The sequence below is a fragment of the Dromaius novaehollandiae genome, chromosome 4 (assembly GCF_036370855.1).
Source record: "Dromaius novaehollandiae isolate bDroNov1 chromosome 4, bDroNov1.hap1, whole genome shotgun sequence".
In the NCBI taxonomy this organism is placed as follows: Eukaryota; Metazoa; Chordata; class Aves; order Casuariiformes; family Dromaiidae; genus Dromaius; species Dromaius novaehollandiae.
Window position 1 is genome coordinate 47,897,157 of NC_088101.1, and position 17,627 is coordinate 47,914,783.

Below are 17,627 nucleotides of genomic sequence, written 5' to 3' on the forward strand. Positions count from 1 at the left end.
GCAGTATCTGGAGAAGGTTTCTGAAGACGTCTGGGAGGGAGGGAGAGAGTTTTCTGCCGAGAAACCCAATCTGCCGTACAGTAGCGGCCGCGCCTGGGATCTGTCACCGCTGACAGCCCCGCGGGGCACAGACGCGATCCTCCGCACCGCCGCGGCTCCCGCGGTGCCGCCCCGCTCCCGGCGCCCGCCGGCGCGCACGGCGCTCCCTGGCCCGGGGGGGCAGCCCGGGCGCGCGGCGAGCAAACACGCCGGGGGGAGGCGAGGCGGAGAAGCCCCCTTCCTCGCCGCGAGCTTAAACACACCGCCGCCGAGGGAAGGGGGCGAAAGGCGATGTCATCCTCTGATGGCGCAAAGGCCGTAAATGTAAGCGCCAGCGCCGCGAGATTCCCGAGAATGACTTTAATGAATAATTTCGGAGACAGTTATGGCTTTACGTAGTTACTGCGCGGCTCTATGAAAACCAGACTGGGGAGAGAGGCAGTCCAGGCCGGGCCGTGCAGCCGCGGCTCGCCCTGCCCGGCGCCGGGGCGCTGCGGGCCCGGCCCGGCCCGGCCCCCTCCCGCGGCGACGCCCGTCCCCGTCGCGCCCGGCCTCTGCCTGCCCCGGCGCCGCGCTGGGGCCTCCCTGCGGGCAGGGCTCGCAGCAAACCTGTGGGGTCTGGGGGTTTGGCGGGGGCTTAATATTATTTTTTTTTTAATGTCGTCCGCCTCCTGTATTTCCTGGCAGAACATGTCGTTGTCTTTTAGGCCGGTTTTAGAAAACTTCCCTGGGTTTGCATGCGTGTTTAGCTTTTAAAAGTTCATCATCCGCAGCTGTTTTAGCCTATAGCCACATATGGCATGCAAATAGAGACCCCTATAGGAGAATCGTCCTCTCCATAATCCCCACGTGTTTGTTCAATATACGCGGCCGGGGAAAGTGGCTCCACTGCTGTGTATTAAAATACAACTTTACGTTTTTCTCCCGAGTGCTTGGGGCAACACGGGTGCTTGTTTCCCCTCTGAACGGCGTTCACGACCTGCAAATAAACGGCCTCGAGGTGCCGGCGCGGCCATCTGCGCTGCTTCGCTAATATCTTGCTGGTTCCCAAACCGGCTGCCGCGGCACCGAGCTCCAAACCGGCGGCGGCCGCAGGCTCCTGGGGCGGCAGGATGCGGCCGTCGGAGGCGCCTCCGGCCTCCTCCCGCCGGGGGGGGCACTTTCTGCCTCAAAGCCCGAGCCCCCCCGGAGAGGTGCCAGCACCATCGCCTCTCGAGCAGCTCTGGGATGGGATTTGTTGGGAGGTTTTGGTTCGGGTTTGTTCCGTGGGTTTTTTTCTTTACTTTTGCTTTCTTTTTTCTTTACTACCCCCCCTCCCCCGCCCTTGCCCGAGCCCCCAGTGTTCGTGGATGTGGTGGGGAGCCAAGCGCACAGCACACCGCTTTTACTCATTTGGAAGGGAAATGTTCCTTTTCCTTTCGAGATTACAGATGGACACACACTGAAGCGCTGCGGTATCTTAGGGGATTTCTTTTATTTTATTTTGCTGCAACAAAGAAGTGGAAGCGCATTTTTTAGGGTCACACAGTACTTTTTTCTCCTGGCAAGAGCATTTTACTTCGAGAATCTAATCCTTCAGACAAATACTCTAACATTATCTCTTTTCTCTGGAGACAAGATCAACCACTTTCTCATCCGCACCCCCCCCCCTTCCTGGTAGTAGCACTGATTGCGATGTACAGCTGGACAAGTGTCAGCCGTCCAAGACTTTGCGAGCAGACGGCAGAGGCTCAAGTTTATTTATTGAATTACTATTTTTTTATCTCTTTGGGAAAAACGAGTGTTATGAAACGTACCAAATAATAAAGTAAAAATACATAAAAATAAACATCACAAACATGAACTCGGATCCCGCTGAGCCAGGGCTAATAGGCCGGGCCGGCTGCCCCGCGTTACTATCAGGCAGCCTCAGCTCTCATTAGATGCGATTCATTAGGATTTAATAGCAGGTGCAAAGCCGTTTCTCCGCCAGCAGCACTGCCGTTTGGGTGGGGAATCGCCCTGCTCTGCAAGAGCCTCCAGCTCTCCCGGCTCGCTGCAAAACCGACTACCGCTTTGGAGAGCGGGAGCGAGCGCGCAGGGAAGGCGGCCGGCGACTGCCCGCACGAAAGCCTTGCGCTTCGCCTCGCTAATTCCTGCCAGCCAAGACACAAGGCGGAAATCTGCCTGGCTTGGTGTTTGCTTTGGAAGACAGACCGACGGCACCGGGAGAAACGCTGCCCAGAGGAAGCCAGCGCCGGGCCGGGGAGCGGGGAGCGGGGAGCGGGGCGCCGTCCGCGCCGTGCGCCGCTTTATTCCCGAGGCTGCAAGCAAACCACGGCGCAGGCAACCGCGGCGGCCGGCTCCGGAGGGGCCGGAGCCTCCGGGGCCAAAAGCACCGCTGCCGCGGGGGCCGGGGCGAGCCGGTGCCGCCGCATTCCGGCGGGCGGGCCGGGGCCGGGGCCGGTGCCGGTGCCGGTGCCGGGCCGGGGCTTGGAGAGCGCCGCCGCGATGACACCCAGCTCGAGAGCAGGATGGCTCCGAGCCGTCTGATCTGACGTCAACATGTCTCCAGCTCCTCGCTGCAAGATAGAGGGAGCAGAGCCGGGGGAGGGAGGGCTCTAATCGTTCCCAGATGTCTCTAATAGCAGATATAAAGACTTATATAGTGTCTGAGAATAAATTTGTAATCGATGCTCCACAATCGGATCATCAGAGCAACAACATTTCTGGAGGAAAGTGAGGGGGCTGGGGAAGCGGGAGACACACACCGCGCTGCCCCGCAAGGGGAGGCGAGGGCCGCGGGGGCTGCCCAGAGAGGCGCGGGCCCCGCAGCGCCCGGCCTCGCTAGAATTTATGTGAACGTATAATTCAGATAACAGCTCTGCTTTAATCTCCATTGTACGGGGCGAGCTGGAACAGCTGAACAGTAATTGGCCAATTAGAAATGGAAAAGATTGGAGCTCGTTTGCAGGGGCAGATATTTCATGGTGCGCGAAGAAAAAAAAAACCCACTCAAACCCCAAATTAAAAATAAATAAAACATTGATAAGCCCCTCGTTACAGCAGAGGGGATTGTGTTCGCAGGAGAATGGAGCGGGTTTCCTTCCCCTCGCTACATAGATGTTTCTTCTGGGTGTATTTGTGAGTCGCTGGGCGAGTACGTGTGAAAAAAGGCGGATTAAGGTTAGATTTCCAAGCGCAAGAGGAGAGTATTTTGCTTAGGGGTTTTATTATTAACCCTCTTCCTCTCTTCCCCTCACCCCCCTTTCAAGATCACGGTGTCTCAATGGCATCTCCTGGCCGTGTTTATGTCCTTACAGCCGCCCGCGGATGTCTCGGCGCTTGCTCTAGGGGTGTCTGCGGCTTGGCCCGAAAGGCCCCGTTACACCTCCCTGACAACGACAGCAAATTACCTCTAATTATTACAATAATCTCTTCACGCAGAGAAGAGCTCCTGGGAGTGAGCGAGTACAAAAAAATAAATACATACAAAACAAAAAACGGGGTTTTCAGCTTGTCTCCCAGGCCCGCAGGAATGCAGGCATCCCACGCACACCCGACGGCGCGGCGGGCTCCCAAAACAGCCCCGCACGACGGGCAGCGCCGGGCGCCCCCAGCAGAGCCGGCGCCCGCTTTGCCCCCTCCCGGCGCCCGGGCAGCGGCGCTGGCCCCGCGCAGCCTTACGCGCCTCCCCGCGGAGCTGTGAGGGCCTTGGCCTTCACCTCCGCCACCGCCAAAAGCGTGGGGAGCCTGGAAAAAACGCCCTGCTTTCTGCCTCAAACGAGCGCCCTCGAGGCCCCGCTCCGCGCCGCTCCGCGCCCCGCGCAGCCTGCCGTGCCCAGCGGGGAAGGAGGCGCAGCCCGCGGAGCCGGGAGACGCACCTCGGGGGCAGCGGGGAGGCGCCGGGCCGAGGCTCGCAGCCCGGGGGGGACACGTTGCTGTCGTTTCTCTTCAAGGAAAAAAAGAAGGAGGAAAAAAAGTTATTTTCTTCCGAGGCAGAGCTTGGGCTCCCATCCCCGCAGCCGCGAGTCGAGGCGATGGGCTGAAGTTACGCGTAAACAGGGCCCCCGGCCCCGCGCCGTCCTCTCTTTCGCTCCCCCCCCGCGCAGCCCGGTGCATGCTGCGGCAGGGACGCGGGTCCCACGGCTCCGAGGGGCCTTTCGCGGCCGGGCGAGCTCCCCCAGCCCGCCGGGGCCGAGCGGGCCGGGCCGGGCCGGGCCGTCGGGGCGCCGCCGCCGCGCCTCAGGGCTGGGCGCCCCCGTTATCAGCCCCGCGCGGAGACCCGGGGCCAGGGCACTGACATCCCCGTCTACCATCAATTTACCTTCTACCGCCTCGCTTCCCCATTTAGCTTTTAACGTCAAAACCTACATTTTTGTCGGCTCCGGCCTGTCTAGGGCTCTTGTGATTTAGCTCCAGGAATGACTGCTCCTTAGAAAATGGCAACATCCTCATTACCGAGCAATTAAAAGCGGTCCTTCCTAGCGGGTCCAGAGAGGAGCCCAGGTCTGAGGAAATCAGCGTTTCCAAAAGGGACAGGAGTTACCGACCGGCCCGACGGGGAGGGGGCCCGCGGGACCGTGCGCCTTCCGCAAACGAAAGCGGAGCTCGGGGGTGGCGGCGGCGGGGCCGAGGCCCGCGGGTTTATCAGCCGGGGCAGCTAGGCGGGGCGGCGGGGGAGGGCAAACGGGGGGGATGTTTCCCTCCGAGCGCTACAAACAAAGGCAAGCGGCTGTAAACACAGCCCCGCGGCGGAGCGCGGCCCGGGCCGCCCGGCCCGACGGCGCAGGGCACATCGCCGTGGGCTGCTCGCTCCAGCGCCCGGGCGCAGGGCGGCCGCGGGGTGCCCTCTCCGCCCCGGGCGGCTGCGCCTCCACCCACCCCGGGCCGCGCAGCCCCGGCAGCCCCGTCCTGCGGCGCGGAGGCAGGCGGTGCGCGGCCTGGGCCTGCGGGGGGGCGGACGGGTGTGGGGGAGCCGGCCCGAGGCCGCAAAAGTACGAACCCGATCGTTGTTACGGAAAAGGCGGAAAAAGCTTGTGCTCAATCGCGAATAGCCGCCTGTACCGAGAACAGGTTCTTCAAGGCAAAAAGCTTTAACTATTTTTTCCCCCTCGTCTGCCCGCTATCCCGAGGGAAGCTGTGCACTTCCCAGCCGCTCAGGCGGCAGCGGGGGCCCGGCCTTTGCCAGACGGGGCGCAGACGGGGGGCAGCGTCCAGCTACCCCGATAGAGAGGGCAGGAGTGGTGCTGGGGGAAGCAGGCTGAACACACTAAAAACAGCCACAGCCCAAGCTGCTGCTCGTTTGGAGACAGAAAAAGGTAAAAAAAAAGAAAAAAAAAAAAAGTGCTCACTGGGGCAGACTAGAAACGTGCAACCCCAGAGAGTTTTGGGAACTACAAAGTTAATATTAAGTTCACCGTAGCTCATTGTAAATCTTACATGCCCCCTCCCTCCCCAAATCCCTTGCCTTGTTCGCTCTTTCTGACTTGACGTAAAATTACCTGTTACATAATCACTCCTAGCAAAGCCCTAAAGCCTCCGCGCCTGCCCTCGGCCCTCGCCGGGCCCGGGGACTCCCCTCGCCGGCGGCCGCCGCCGCCCCGCGCAGCGCCGAGCACCGCGCCCGGCTCCCGCCGGGACGGAAACCGCGCAGCCCTGCGCGGCCCCCTGCGCGCCGCGTCTGCGCCCTCGTCCGTTTCCCGCGAGCAGCCGGTGCCCTGCGTGGAAAACGCCACCGCAAGGACTCGCTACGCGGCCGGACGGCCCGTTTCTGCCCAACACTGCCGAGATCCCTCCCTCGACCCCTCCTTTCGCTCAGGCACTTGTTTAAAAACAAACTTGGGAGCCATCTTTATAATTTAGTTTACTTCCGAATATTTTAAATATTATGAAAAAAGCCATAAACAACGCTGTTATTCAAAACATTTTGAGGTATAAAACATAAAAAGATTTGGGTTTTCTTTTTTTCCTTTTTCTCTTTTTTTTGTAAAAAACACACACAGTGGTTTATTGAGTACTTACAACGTTTACACCTTCAATATTAATTAGATTCCACTTTTTCCCTTACGGACAGAAGTGCACATAACCAATAACTGTTGAAAACATCTTCAAATACTGAACGACCACAACAAAATTACAACACTAAATACCGAGTCAACCGAAACATCGGTGCAACAGCTTCTGTTGAAATATAACTTTATAATCCCATGAATATTTATATCCAAAAGGCCAAGTATTAAAGATACACTTCACATACACACTAATGCCAGGGAGGGTTTTTTTTTCTTCCTTTTCTGTGGTTCTTTTTTTTCCCCCGTGTGTTTTATACAGAGCAAATAACATTCACGAAACTATTAGAGACGACATTACCCCTTACCAAGCTGGAGTTTCCTCTTCATATTCAAATATGGAATGCTTTTTTCCCTCTCCTTCAAATATCCACATTTTGGGGGGGGTGGGGGAGAAATTGCACATAAATAAACTGGATGATTCCAAATACAAGGAGTCCTCAGAGGAGAGCTCACTACCGAGACTGAGAGGACGGCTCCTCCAGTCCTGCCGTGCTCACTGCTTGAGCTCCAGAGCCCAGACATGCTGCGGCCAGCCAGTCCTCCCTTTGGTTTTCTTATCGTTGCTGCTAACTGTGCTTTTCAAGATTTCGTTCTGGGGAGACAGGATGCGAAGGGAGAGAGAGAGAGAAAGAGAGAGACAAGGTGGGCAAAGAAGAAAAAAGGTTAGAGATGTTTCCCTGCTTCCTAGGTCGCCTCTCCCCGCGCCCGAAAGGGAAACCTAAGCGGGGGCGCAGGCTGCCGCGGAGGCCCCCGGCCGCGGGGGCGAAGCGGAGCCGGGCGGCGGCCCCGCGGCTCCCCCCGCGCGCACAGCCGCGGCGGCGCCCCGCGCACCGGCCCCGCGTGTGCGCGGCGCCCTGCGCGCCCCGGCGCAGAACGGGCGCCGTGCGGGCCCGGCTCGGCGCTCCGCCGCGCGCAGCTTGCTCTCCCCGGCCGCCTGGCAGGGGCCGAGGCGCGGAGCGGCCGCGGCTCCGGCGAGGCGCGCGCTAAACCGCCGCTCGGAGGCGCGGGGAAGGAGGCCGCAGGAGACGCGCACAGCCGCGCTGGGCACAGCGCTTTAAGCCAGGCCCGCAGCGGAAAAGCGGCCACCGAAGTCGGTGGGACCTTCGCCCGAGCGTGCCGCGAGGCCGGCGAGCAGCGGGCTCCCGCTTCCCCTCCAGGCGGGCGCCTAGTCTCTCGCCAAAGATCGCTCGGCAGGAACGAATTAGGAGCGCGGCGCGGGCGATGAAGCCCCGCGTTGCACCCGGGTTCTGTGCCAGCGGTGCCGGCAGCGGGCTGCTTTCAAATCCAGGTAGCGGCGCCTCCAGCCTTCTATCCGGGCGAGCAGGGCGCTGTTTCAGCGCTGCGGCTACGGCGCTCTGCCGGCGGGATCGCGGCTCGGGACGCGGAAAAGCCCGAGCCCAGGAGGGGAGCCCCGCCGGGGGCTGGCGGGCCCGGGGCTCCCTCCGCCGGCAGCGGCCCCGCTCAGACGCCCGCGGCCGGGGCGCCGCGGCCCCCTCGTCCCCGGGACCCGCGGCCCGGAGCCCGGCGCGCCGCCCCCGCTCCCGCCCCGTCGCGTCCCAGCGCACTGACCAGCTCCTTCTTCCTCTTCTCCTCCTTCACGTCTGTCTTCTTGATCTCTGCCTTGAAGGCCTCCGCCTCCCCGTTCTGGTCGTCCTTCGCTAGCAGGTCCATGAGGTAGGCGATGTAGCTCGTGGCCAGGCGGAGGGTCTTGATCTTGGAGAGCTTGGTGTCGGCGGGCACGTTGGGGATGCACTCCCGCAGCTCCGCGAAGGCGCTGTTGATGCTCTGAGTCCTGCGCCGCTCCTTGCGGTTCGCCGTGCCCCGGCGCTTCACCGGCCGGGGCCCCCCGAGCCCGGGCGGGCCGCTCCCGGGCGGCACCCCCCCGTAATGGGAGTGGTCCATGCCCGGCGCCCCGTTGGCGTACTCGGGGCTGTAGGACAGAGCCATGCTGTAGTCGGGGGGGGACATCTCCGGGTGGCTGCTGATGAGCCAGCCGTGGAAGTAGGGGTTCTCCTCGTGGCCGCAGCGGGTGGCGGCGGCGGCGGCGGCAGCGGCGGCGGCGGCGAAGGGGTAGCCCTCATGGTGCACCACCGGGTGGTGGGCGAAGCCGCCCACTAAACTCATGCCTGGCGCACCCCACCCCGCCCCCGGGGCCCCCAGACAAAGGCTTCCCCTCCCCGCCCGCCCCGGCGGCGGACGCTGCCCGCCGCTCGGCCCTCAGCACTGCCGCGCCGCCCGCCGCCGCTCCATAGGGCGCTGCTGCAGAGTCCCCGCGGGTGCCCGAGCGATCCCCCCTCCCCAGGCGCCGCCGCCGCCGCTCATGCGTTGTGCCTCCACCTCCTCCTCCTCCTCCTCCTCCGCGCCCGGGGCTGGGTCTTCGAGGAAGCGCGCAAAAAGGAAAAAAAAAAGGAAAAAAAAAGCTACGGAGAGAAGTCGACCGAACAGAGTGGCTTGGCTTCCCAGCCCGGGATCTTCCTCGCCTCTTGCTCCCCGCCGCTCTCGCCAAGTCCGCCGCGGCCCGGCCGGTGGTACTTACACGCGGCCCCCCTCCATCCGCCCCGGCTGGCGGGCGCTCGGGGCGGGCAGGCGGCGCTCCCCTCGGCCCTGCGCGGCGGCGGGGCCCCTCAGTGCGCGGCGGGCGCAGGCGGCGCTGCCCGCCGCGCCGCGGGGGAGCGGGCCCCGGCTCTCGTCTGGGGCATCAGCGCCGCCGGGCCGGGCCGGGCCGGGCCGGGCGTTGCGGCGGCGGCGGGGCGCTGGCAGGGCTCCCCGGCGCGACCCCCACGTACAGCTACATGTTTGGGGCCGCCCGGGTTAATATATGTCGTCAGAGGCGGCGCGGGCCAATCGCGGGGCGGGGCGGGGCGGGGCGCGCGGCCCTCCGCGACGGGGTTTGATGCCGGCGCCGCTAATTGCGCGGCCCGGGCGGCGGGATTGGCTGCGCGGCGCGGCCGAGCGCGGCTGGGGCGAGGGGGAGCGGCGCCGTGGAGGCAGGGGCCAGCGGGGCGGCGGATGCTCCGCTGTCGAATCTTCGTTAAAACAAACACCAAAAAACCAAAAAAGCCCCCCAAAGCCAACAAGCCCACTGAAACCCGAATGCCGGACCGTCTCAGCCCGGGTGCGGTGCGGCCCCCAGCGCTCCGGCGGCGAAACCCGTGTCACGGCCGGAAAAGCTCCGCGGCCGCTCTCACAGAGCGCTCCGTGCCGGTGCGGTGGAGGAGCAAACAAAACCCGCTTCCGAGGGCACTTTATCGGCTGGCCGGTCGCGATAGGCATGCCCCAGAAACGCGCCGGCTCCTGCTTTTATTGCGGGTCCCTGTGCACAACGGGATCACCAGTACCCAGGCGCCGCGGGCAGGGGGGCGAGCCACCCCGCCGCCCCCGAGCCTGCGCTCCCAGGCAGAAACACCGGCTCCGGCTGCACGGCCGCTGCCTCGCCGAGTGAGCAGAGAGCCCGGGGGCTGGCCGGGGACGTTGTTTTCTCCCAGAATGAATCACTTTGAAATAATGACAATAAAACCAACTCTAAACGCTTCTCTTCCAGCTGGCTGATCGCGTGTGCGCACCTCGACAAGCACTCATCCGAATCGGTTATGCTCCTGAAATCAGTCTATTGCTTGTTTAACTAGTCTGATTGGTAAGTAACCGAATATTTTTTACAGCATGTTCAGAGCTTATTTTCTAGCTTTTATTAACAAATATATAAATATTTCTCTGCATTCCTGCTTCTGCAATAAAAAAGACCGGCATCTGTGGAAAGCAGGTTTAGCTATCGAAAGGGAATAGTTAAACGTTTGTTTAACAGCCAGGCCGGGAGAAAATCTCCCGTAGATATTTAGGTGTTTTGGTTTGGTAATCTTGAAGACATTACAGCAGGAAAATGGATCTCAAGCTGTAATTCACGGATAACTTGGAGGGGAGGCGAATTGTTGTCATCTTCAAATGGAGCCGAGTATCACTAAATAGCTGTGAAATATCAAATACCCACCCTGTGTGTGTATCGGCTGGCGGCTAGGCTGTTTCGGCGTATATTACAATGCGCCCCTACAATATAGGCAGTGTGGAAAACTGTGTCAACAGCAGCCGAGAGGTCGTAAATTAAAGAAAGAGAAAGATAGAGATGGAGGCGTCTGCAAAGGAGGCAGCAAGCCCCGCAAGCCCGGTCCCTGCAAGAGCTCAGTGCGCTGCCCGGATGCACCGCAGAGCCGGCGGGGATGCCTCTGCGGCGAGGACGGGGCAAAAAGGCAGCGAAAACGCTCCTCTGCGGGGAGCCGGATCCGCGCCGGGGCTCGGAGGCGAGCCGGAGCAGCGCGGAGCAGCGCGGAGCTTGCGCGGCTCCCGGGGCTGGACCCGCCGCGGGGCGGGGGGGCTCGTGTGCGCGGAGCAGCGAGGCCGGCACGGCGCGCACGGGCACCGCGCACGGGGATGGGCTGCGCAGTGTGAATGTGCCATGTCCACGGTGTGCGTGTGTCTGGGTGCAAGACTGAGCACGAAGGCGAGAAACTCGTCCCGATGTAGGGCTTGTTTATATGCGCATCTACAGACACGCACACGCTTGTAGTAAAATGACGGTTATTTATCTTTCCTCCTTCTTTGTGTGTGTGTGTGTGTGTGTGTGTGTGTGTGTGTGTGTTTGTTATCCTGAGGAAATAACGCACCTTCCGTGCGGATCTGTGGATTTAAGGAAGGCCGCGGGCACACGGGGTAGGCAGAGCCCGAGCAGCTGGCGGTGCATCCCTGGCTCCCGGGAGGCAGCGTCTGCGACGGGCAGCTTGGAAATCCGCCGGCTTTCTGCTGTGGCTCGCCAGTTTTGCTCTGCTGCAGAGTTTTCCTTGATGCTAAGAAGAACAGCGCATTGTCAAGGCCGGAAAGGTATATTTGCTCGCAAAGGGGGTTGTGTTTCTCTGCACTCTCCTTATTTGTGTAGGAGCTTTCCAATATACTGCGGGCTGGGCTGGAGCTGTGACAGTGTCTGTGGCAAGCCGCTGCAGTGACTCCGATAACATCTCCAGTGATGAAGGAAACGGAAAACACGAGGCAGAGAAAAAGTAATAAAAGGTACAGGAGATATCGATCACAGCACCAGTCTCCAAAGCTAGCATCATTATTGCTCAATTACCTGGAGAGAAAGAGGGTCTCTAGATAAAGCACCCAGCAGGACCTTGTGTATAATTTTTCCTCGTATCCCCCAGCGCTTGTTTATCCAGTTTATCAAGTGAATTTTAAAGCAAATGCAGCCCTGGTGTCCTCCCTCAGCTTGTAACTGCGCGGGCTGCCCCGCCAGGGCTAACAGCCCTTTCTGCTTCATTAACGCGTTTGAAACCGCTGCAGCCCAAAGTGACTTTGCCAAGACCAGGCATAGAGTGTGCTAAAAAGCACGAACGTTTTGCTGATATCATATTTATTGATTTGATTTGATCTTTTTTGCGTACAAATCTTTCGCTTAAAAAAAAAAGGCTCTCCGCTTGTGTCACTTATTTCCCTGCCAAAATGGTTGCAGGCTAGGCGGGACTTTCCTAGTTCGCTGTAATTAAGAAATTTTGGTGGCGACTGAGCTAGTTTTTTTTCCCCCTCTTCCTTGGCTTTTTTTTTTTTTTTTTTTTTTGGGGGCGGGGGGGGACGACGGACGACGACTGTGGGACCGTCCCTCTGCTTTTTGCCCTGCGCTCGTGGCATCTGCAGGGCGAAAGCCCTACGCGGTGCGCGGCGGGAGGAGCGGGCTGCTGCGCCCCCGGGCGCGGGCCGAGGAGCGCGGGGCTGCGCGGGGCAGCGCGGAGCTGGGTGCCCGGGCGCCTCTCCCGCGGCACCGCGCGGGACGGAGCTCGGGGACAGCGAAACAAGAGTTTCGTTGCCCCCTCGCCTCCCCCCGCCCCGGCCCGGTCTTGCGCGAGTTAGGCTAAATTGCAAATTAAGCCAATTTCTCGGAGGCAGACGAGAGCGCGCGCGAAGGGGAAGCGGCCCCGGCGCTGGGTGGTCGGAAACGCGCGGCCGCTCGGCGCTCCCGGGCCGCCTCGCTGGGCGCTACCGACGGGCCGCCCGGCCCCCTCGGCCCCGGCCCGCCGAGCCCCGCGGCCCCGAGCGGCCGCCGCGCCGGGACGCCGCCGGGAGCGGGCGGGAGCCGCGCTCGCCTGCCTGCCCTGGGGTTTCTGCCTACCACATCGCTCGCCCGCCCGCTGCAGCGCTCGGGAAGTTTAGGCGCTTTTGAATTTATAGAGTGCATGATGTCACTGACCCGAGAGCAAATGTATTAGAGAGGGATATAATTCTCGGATGAATCTGAGAACGGCCGAGCGCCCGCTGTCCCGGGGATGCGGCGCTCCCCATCCCCAGGCCACGGCTCAGGAGCTCAGAGAGGCAAGCAAACCGGCAAGAATACGGATTTTTTTTTTAAGAGGCACTGGAGAAATATCATTTGAAGGTCAACCTGTCAGTGCGGGTTAATGAAAAGGACTTCTGCCTAATGGGCCTGCTTATACCCTCAGTTACACTCACACAACCTTGATTTCAACGTCGAGGGCAGAGGGCAGAATTGGGCCCACCAGGCCCGGATTAATTGCTGCCATTGGAGGTGGAGGAACCCTGGTTTACGTTACTATTATCGGTAATGAACGCCCACATATTTCAGGCATGATAATCTCGCAGCCGTTGTGTATACAAAAAAGAGCAGGGACGAGAAAAACCCAAGACACTGACCATTTTGCAGGCTGCACTGATGGGCGGTAAGCGCGGGACCGTGCACATTTTACCACTGCATGTGTAAGCAATTATTCGAGGATTGCTTATATTTGTGACCGAGGATCCAGAGTTGTGTTCAGACCGTGGCAAGGAATAACGGCAAGAAAGGAAAAACACGACGGACTCAGAGCAAAACCCTTCTTTGTCAGGAGAATATTAATAAAGAGCTTATAAAATTCTGCAATGAGCGCTCAGTGTTTCTCTATTTATTGAGTTTGTTATGTTATATATATATTTATGTATATAAAGGATGTAAACATACGCATATATGCGCAGACACGCACACTTTTTTTTCCCCACCCGTATAATATTGTTCGCATGCCTGGGAAAGAGCACCTTGAAGTTGCTCTTGAGCTCGGCGCTGATGAATGTAATTGCTTTGATTAATAAATATTTTTCCTCGAGCATGTGAAGTTCACGCGGTGGAGGAAGCAGAGGTTAGGCTGGCATCGCCTTGGGTTTAGGCTAACTAAAATCAACACTTCCATTGTCAGTATTAATGGAAAGTCTCCATTTAACAAGGCTGGGCTCTAAGCAGCCTTCCCAGATCAAAGGCAACCTCGCTTGACTCGAGAAAGATCCCTCCGGAGCGCGCACAATTAACTGCAATTTCGCCCTGACTGCACGCCCCGAAACGCCGGTGACGGCCTCTCGGCGCCCCCAGGTACCTGCGCGGCCCCGCCCGCCCCGCCGCTCCCGGCGGCTGCCGCAGCGCGGGAGGCTGCGCGGGAGGCTGCGCGGGAGGCTGCGCGCCCCGGCGCCGCGCGCACTTGCCGGGCGCTGCCGCCTGCGGAGCCGCCCGCGCCGCCGTCCCTCCGCGCTCCTCGGCGTAACCGATCCGGCTGAGCGCGGTCTCTGGCAATTCGGATACCCCGAGTCTCCAGTTAATGACATATAATCAGCCTCCGGGTCACTTGGTCATTCTCTTATTACAAACCCCTCCTGCGCTCTCTGATCTCATTTCAAACTGAATTTCACACAAACAAATAAAGCAAGACAGGGACAAGTCCTTAAAAAACGAGGGAGAAATATTGGAGAACTCCTCGTGGGGAACTATAAACATTTTAAGAAGAAAAATCGAAAAGATAGGAAAGAACATCTTATCGAGAAAGAGAGCATTGTGTACAAGACACGGAGGGAAAAACGGTCTGGCTTCTGTTAAAAGTGACATAAAATTAAAATAAAAATAATTACAAACAGAAATGGCATAACATAAACAGAAGGCAGGAGGCTTTACTGGAAATGCGCGGCCGTACTGTAATTTGTTCTTACACATGATACAACCGATCCGTGGACACGCAAAATGCTTGTTTGCGTCTCTTTAGCCGGCAAAAGAATTGTCTTTTCTCTTCAGGAAAGTAACAGAAGAAGCCGTGAAATGGAGAAATGAATGTCGTTTACCTCCTCAGATGTGCGGGGAAAGGGAGCCGCGGCCAAAACTTCGGGTGTAAATGCGACAATAAAAACGAATATTTCACATCACCGCGCAGAACATAATTTACTGAGCCAACACTTTGTTTCTCTGCTTTTCATTTTTCTCCCCCCCTAGGAAAAGACATCGCAGGTATCATATATATCATATATATTATATATAACCTATGTATTATGCACCAGGTATTCCTTAAAACCGATTATTTTGATCTCTGTCCACGTATACATATTTGTTTGTCTTGCTTTGTTTCCTAGCAGAGACGCCGGCGGCGGCGGCGGGGAGCGAGCGGAGCGGCGCCGGGGCCCTCGCAGGCCTCGCCGGCTGCGGGCGGCTCCTCGCCAGCGGTGCCCGCTTTCCGGGGCCCCGGCTGACTGACAAAACCGCGGGCGGGCGCGTTTCGCTGCGGCGCGAGGGTTAGCGCTTGAGGAGGGAGCCGGCGAGGGGGCTGAGATCCGCGCTCCCCTGCAGGCGTTAGCGCCTTCCAAAATACTACCCGCATGCGTTTTGCCAGAGGTCCCGCTTGCGTCGGGTGCAGGACTCTCTTAGACAGGCGCCAGTCGGGCCTGTAGGTGAACGCGGGGCTGCGGGAGGCAGCGCCGGGCCGGCTAGCGCGGCCGGGAGAACGGGGCCAGCAGCACGTTGAAAGCGTGTCGCGAGGCCCCGGCGCGGCGCGCATTAATGCGACAAATCCTGCCACCGGCTCGCCGCACTCCCGCCGGTGCGGCCCGCGCAGGCCGGGCGCCGGGGCCGAGGGGGAGAGGGCGGCGGCGGGCTGCCCCCTGGTCCCGGCCCCGGCCCCGGCCCCGGCCCGGCCCGGCCCCGGCCCCGACGGCGCCCCGCGGGCGGGCAGCGGTGCCGGGAGCAGCGCCGCCGGGCCGGGGGGCGGCTGGAAAGGGTTAAGCGCTTCCCCTCCCCCCGAGCCCCCTGAATGCCGCCGCTTTCCTCTAGAGGTCTCATTAGGGAAACCCTAACTGCTATTTTCAACGTTTCCTCAATCAAGCGCCTTTAAATAGAGCTGCACAAACAAATTGGCGGCAAAAAGCGCAGATCTTGTCACGGGCGAGGCCGACCCAATATTTCACCCTTGTCTGCTTTGTAATTACGGCCGGGCTGGTGGCTACCTGCCCGCGGGGCGGCCCGCCCGCGCCTCCGCGGCCCCGGCCCGCCGCACCTCCCGGGGGGTGGGGGGGCCGCCCGGGGCAGCCACCGAGCAAGTGGGCTTCAGCGGCGAAAAGGCCGGGAGAGCCGCCCCGAGGCGCTGGCAGAGCTGCTCTCCCAGCCGTGAGGTTCCCCCCGACGCGGCGCCGCTCCTCCCGGGAGAGCTCCGGGATGCCGCGGGCGGCCGGCCCGGCGCGGGGCTGGGCGAGCGGCGAGCGGCGAGCTCCGCTCTGCGGGAATCGCCCCCGCGGCCCCTTAAACTTATGATTTGTTATATTTTCCACAGCTGCTTATTCTTGTTTGACTGTTGTATAACGCCGCTTTAAATCTGCTGCAGGAAGAATAAAACTTAAAACGGCTTGGACGGGTTCCTACAACTTGCGGGCTCGTCCGGGTCCGCTTCGGTCCCTGCATAACAGCCCCTCTGCACAAATCAGGCCTCGATAAGCCTCGTTACTGCAGCTCGGGGCAACAGTCCGCTCGCTAGTATCAACAAAAATAGGAGCTAATTCCATTATGCCTGAAACCCAGGGTGTAATAGAGGGAAACCGGCGCTTATGAACTAAGCTGCTATATTTGCTTTGCTATAAACTGACGAGAATATTTTATGATGGAGGGGAACAGTACAACACAAAAGGGAAATATGACAATAAATCTTTTTTTATGGATTCTTCCTAGCAGAAAAATACAAGGATTCAACGGTTTTATGAGTCAACTATTTTGCAGGTACATCTAAAGTTAGCTAAATGGAAAAGAATGTGAAGCCCACCTGGAAAATCTGGGGAAGGGAGACCCAACCTTGTCCCCTCCGTGCTCAGTGACAAAACTCCCTGTGACTTCCATGGGAACAGCACTGGCAGGAGAGTTCACATCTGACCGCTGCAGAGATATGCGGTGATTATTTACTGTGCTGCTGGCAGTACCCTTTCACAATTTACCGATATGCAAAACGCTGAGTAATACTCCGCCATCCATCTCATAATGAACACATTAGGATATTTTCTTTCTAGTTACTCCAAAACTATTAACATTTGAGATCATTTATCCAACCTCAGAGCTAAAATACAGCTTTAGTTTCACAGGGCCAGGTTTTTAAAGAGATTCACATGCTGAAATGAGGATAGGTACTTCAGGGGGAATTTCAAAGTGGCAAGAGGTCTAACTCTCCTTGAAATATGTGCAGGTTCAGCATATAAATCCCTTTGAGGATTTAAACCCTGGATACTTTTGCAAATCGAAATAGGCAGCTGTCTGCATCTCAATAGCTTTAAAAATCTGTCCCACATACAATGTGCATGTTCGGAGTCATGTTCCACTGTAAAACAGCATTTATATGTCCTAAAACTATTTTATTCAACACTAGCATGTTTGCATTTAAGGTGCTAGGATTGTTTCGTTATCTCTTTCCAAGTCCTGTTTCGGTTCCTTCTTGCTATCAAGTCCTGATCTTGCTCACCCTGAGCACCCACGTCTGAACTCCAGTCGCCAAGAGAGTGAGGGATGCCTGGCCGGTCCGGCTGTCTGCCCTTGGGCTTCTGTGGCCGAGGAGTTCGGGGCTTGAAACAGTTGTTTCACATATAACCTCACCGTCCGGTCCTTTCCCAGCTTACCACACGCGCACGCACGCAGCGTGGCTCTGTGAGTGACCGGTCACGGCGAAGTCCAGCAGCTAGAAAGGCAGAAAGCAGAGGAAGCGTATGCAGTCAAGTGGACTCTTCCAAAATTAAGTTTCTCTGGTGAAAAAATGTTCTTATATATTATTCAATGAAAGTCATGCTGCCATTTTCCTGTGTGCGGTGGTTTTTTTGAGTAGGATGGTAAAGTGATTGCAGAGCCTTCGTTTTATTAAGGAAGGTTGGAGAATAATTTACAGTTCAGGTATGTCAATCCTAATCACGTGTTGAACAACATCTACAAAATGTATCCTTGGAAAAAAGAGAGCTCTTGAAAGCTCACAGACACAGTCCTCATCAGCAACAAGTTGTCCTGCTCAGCTCAACCAGACTGCTCATCAGAGCGACACTCGTTCATGCGAACTCACGGTTGGATTCTGCAAATGTTCTGCATGTGTCTACTGTTAATGGCACTGCTTTATACCGGCTTTGTACTTGAGCTAGCTTGTATGCCATTAGCAGGCTTGCGCAGGAATGCAGAGCACAGTGCAGGCTGATTTTACTCAGTTTCTCGCTGAGCAAACTAGCTTGGGCTGTGCT

General features: G+C 58.6%; 1 protein-coding gene and 1 long non-coding RNA gene across 2 annotated transcripts; both read right to left on the reverse strand.

The window, feature by feature from the left end:
- Positions 1-1,231: 1,231 nt before the first annotated feature.
- On the reverse strand, positions 1,232-4,773 carry LOC135328235 (uncharacterized). Its single transcript, XR_010389030.1, has 3 exons — positions 4,393-4,773; positions 3,903-3,970; positions 1,232-3,413 (listed from the first exon to the last, which is right to left on the reverse strand). It is a non-coding gene; the product is annotated as an uncharacterized LOC135328235 (long non-coding RNA).
- A 1,094-nt stretch (positions 4,774-5,867) lies between these two features.
- HAND2 (heart and neural crest derivatives expressed 2) lies at positions 5,868-8,241 on the reverse strand. The gene is made up of 2 exons (XM_026122869.2): positions 7,662-8,241; positions 5,868-6,684 (listed from the first exon to the last, which is right to left on the reverse strand). The coding sequence occupies exons 1-2, from the start codon at positions 8,214-8,216 to the stop codon at positions 6,586-6,588; spliced, it is 654 nt and encodes a 217-aa protein (XP_025978654.1). The 5' UTR covers positions 8,217-8,241; the 3' UTR covers positions 5,868-6,585.
- Between the last annotated feature and the right edge of the window lie 9,386 nt (positions 8,242-17,627).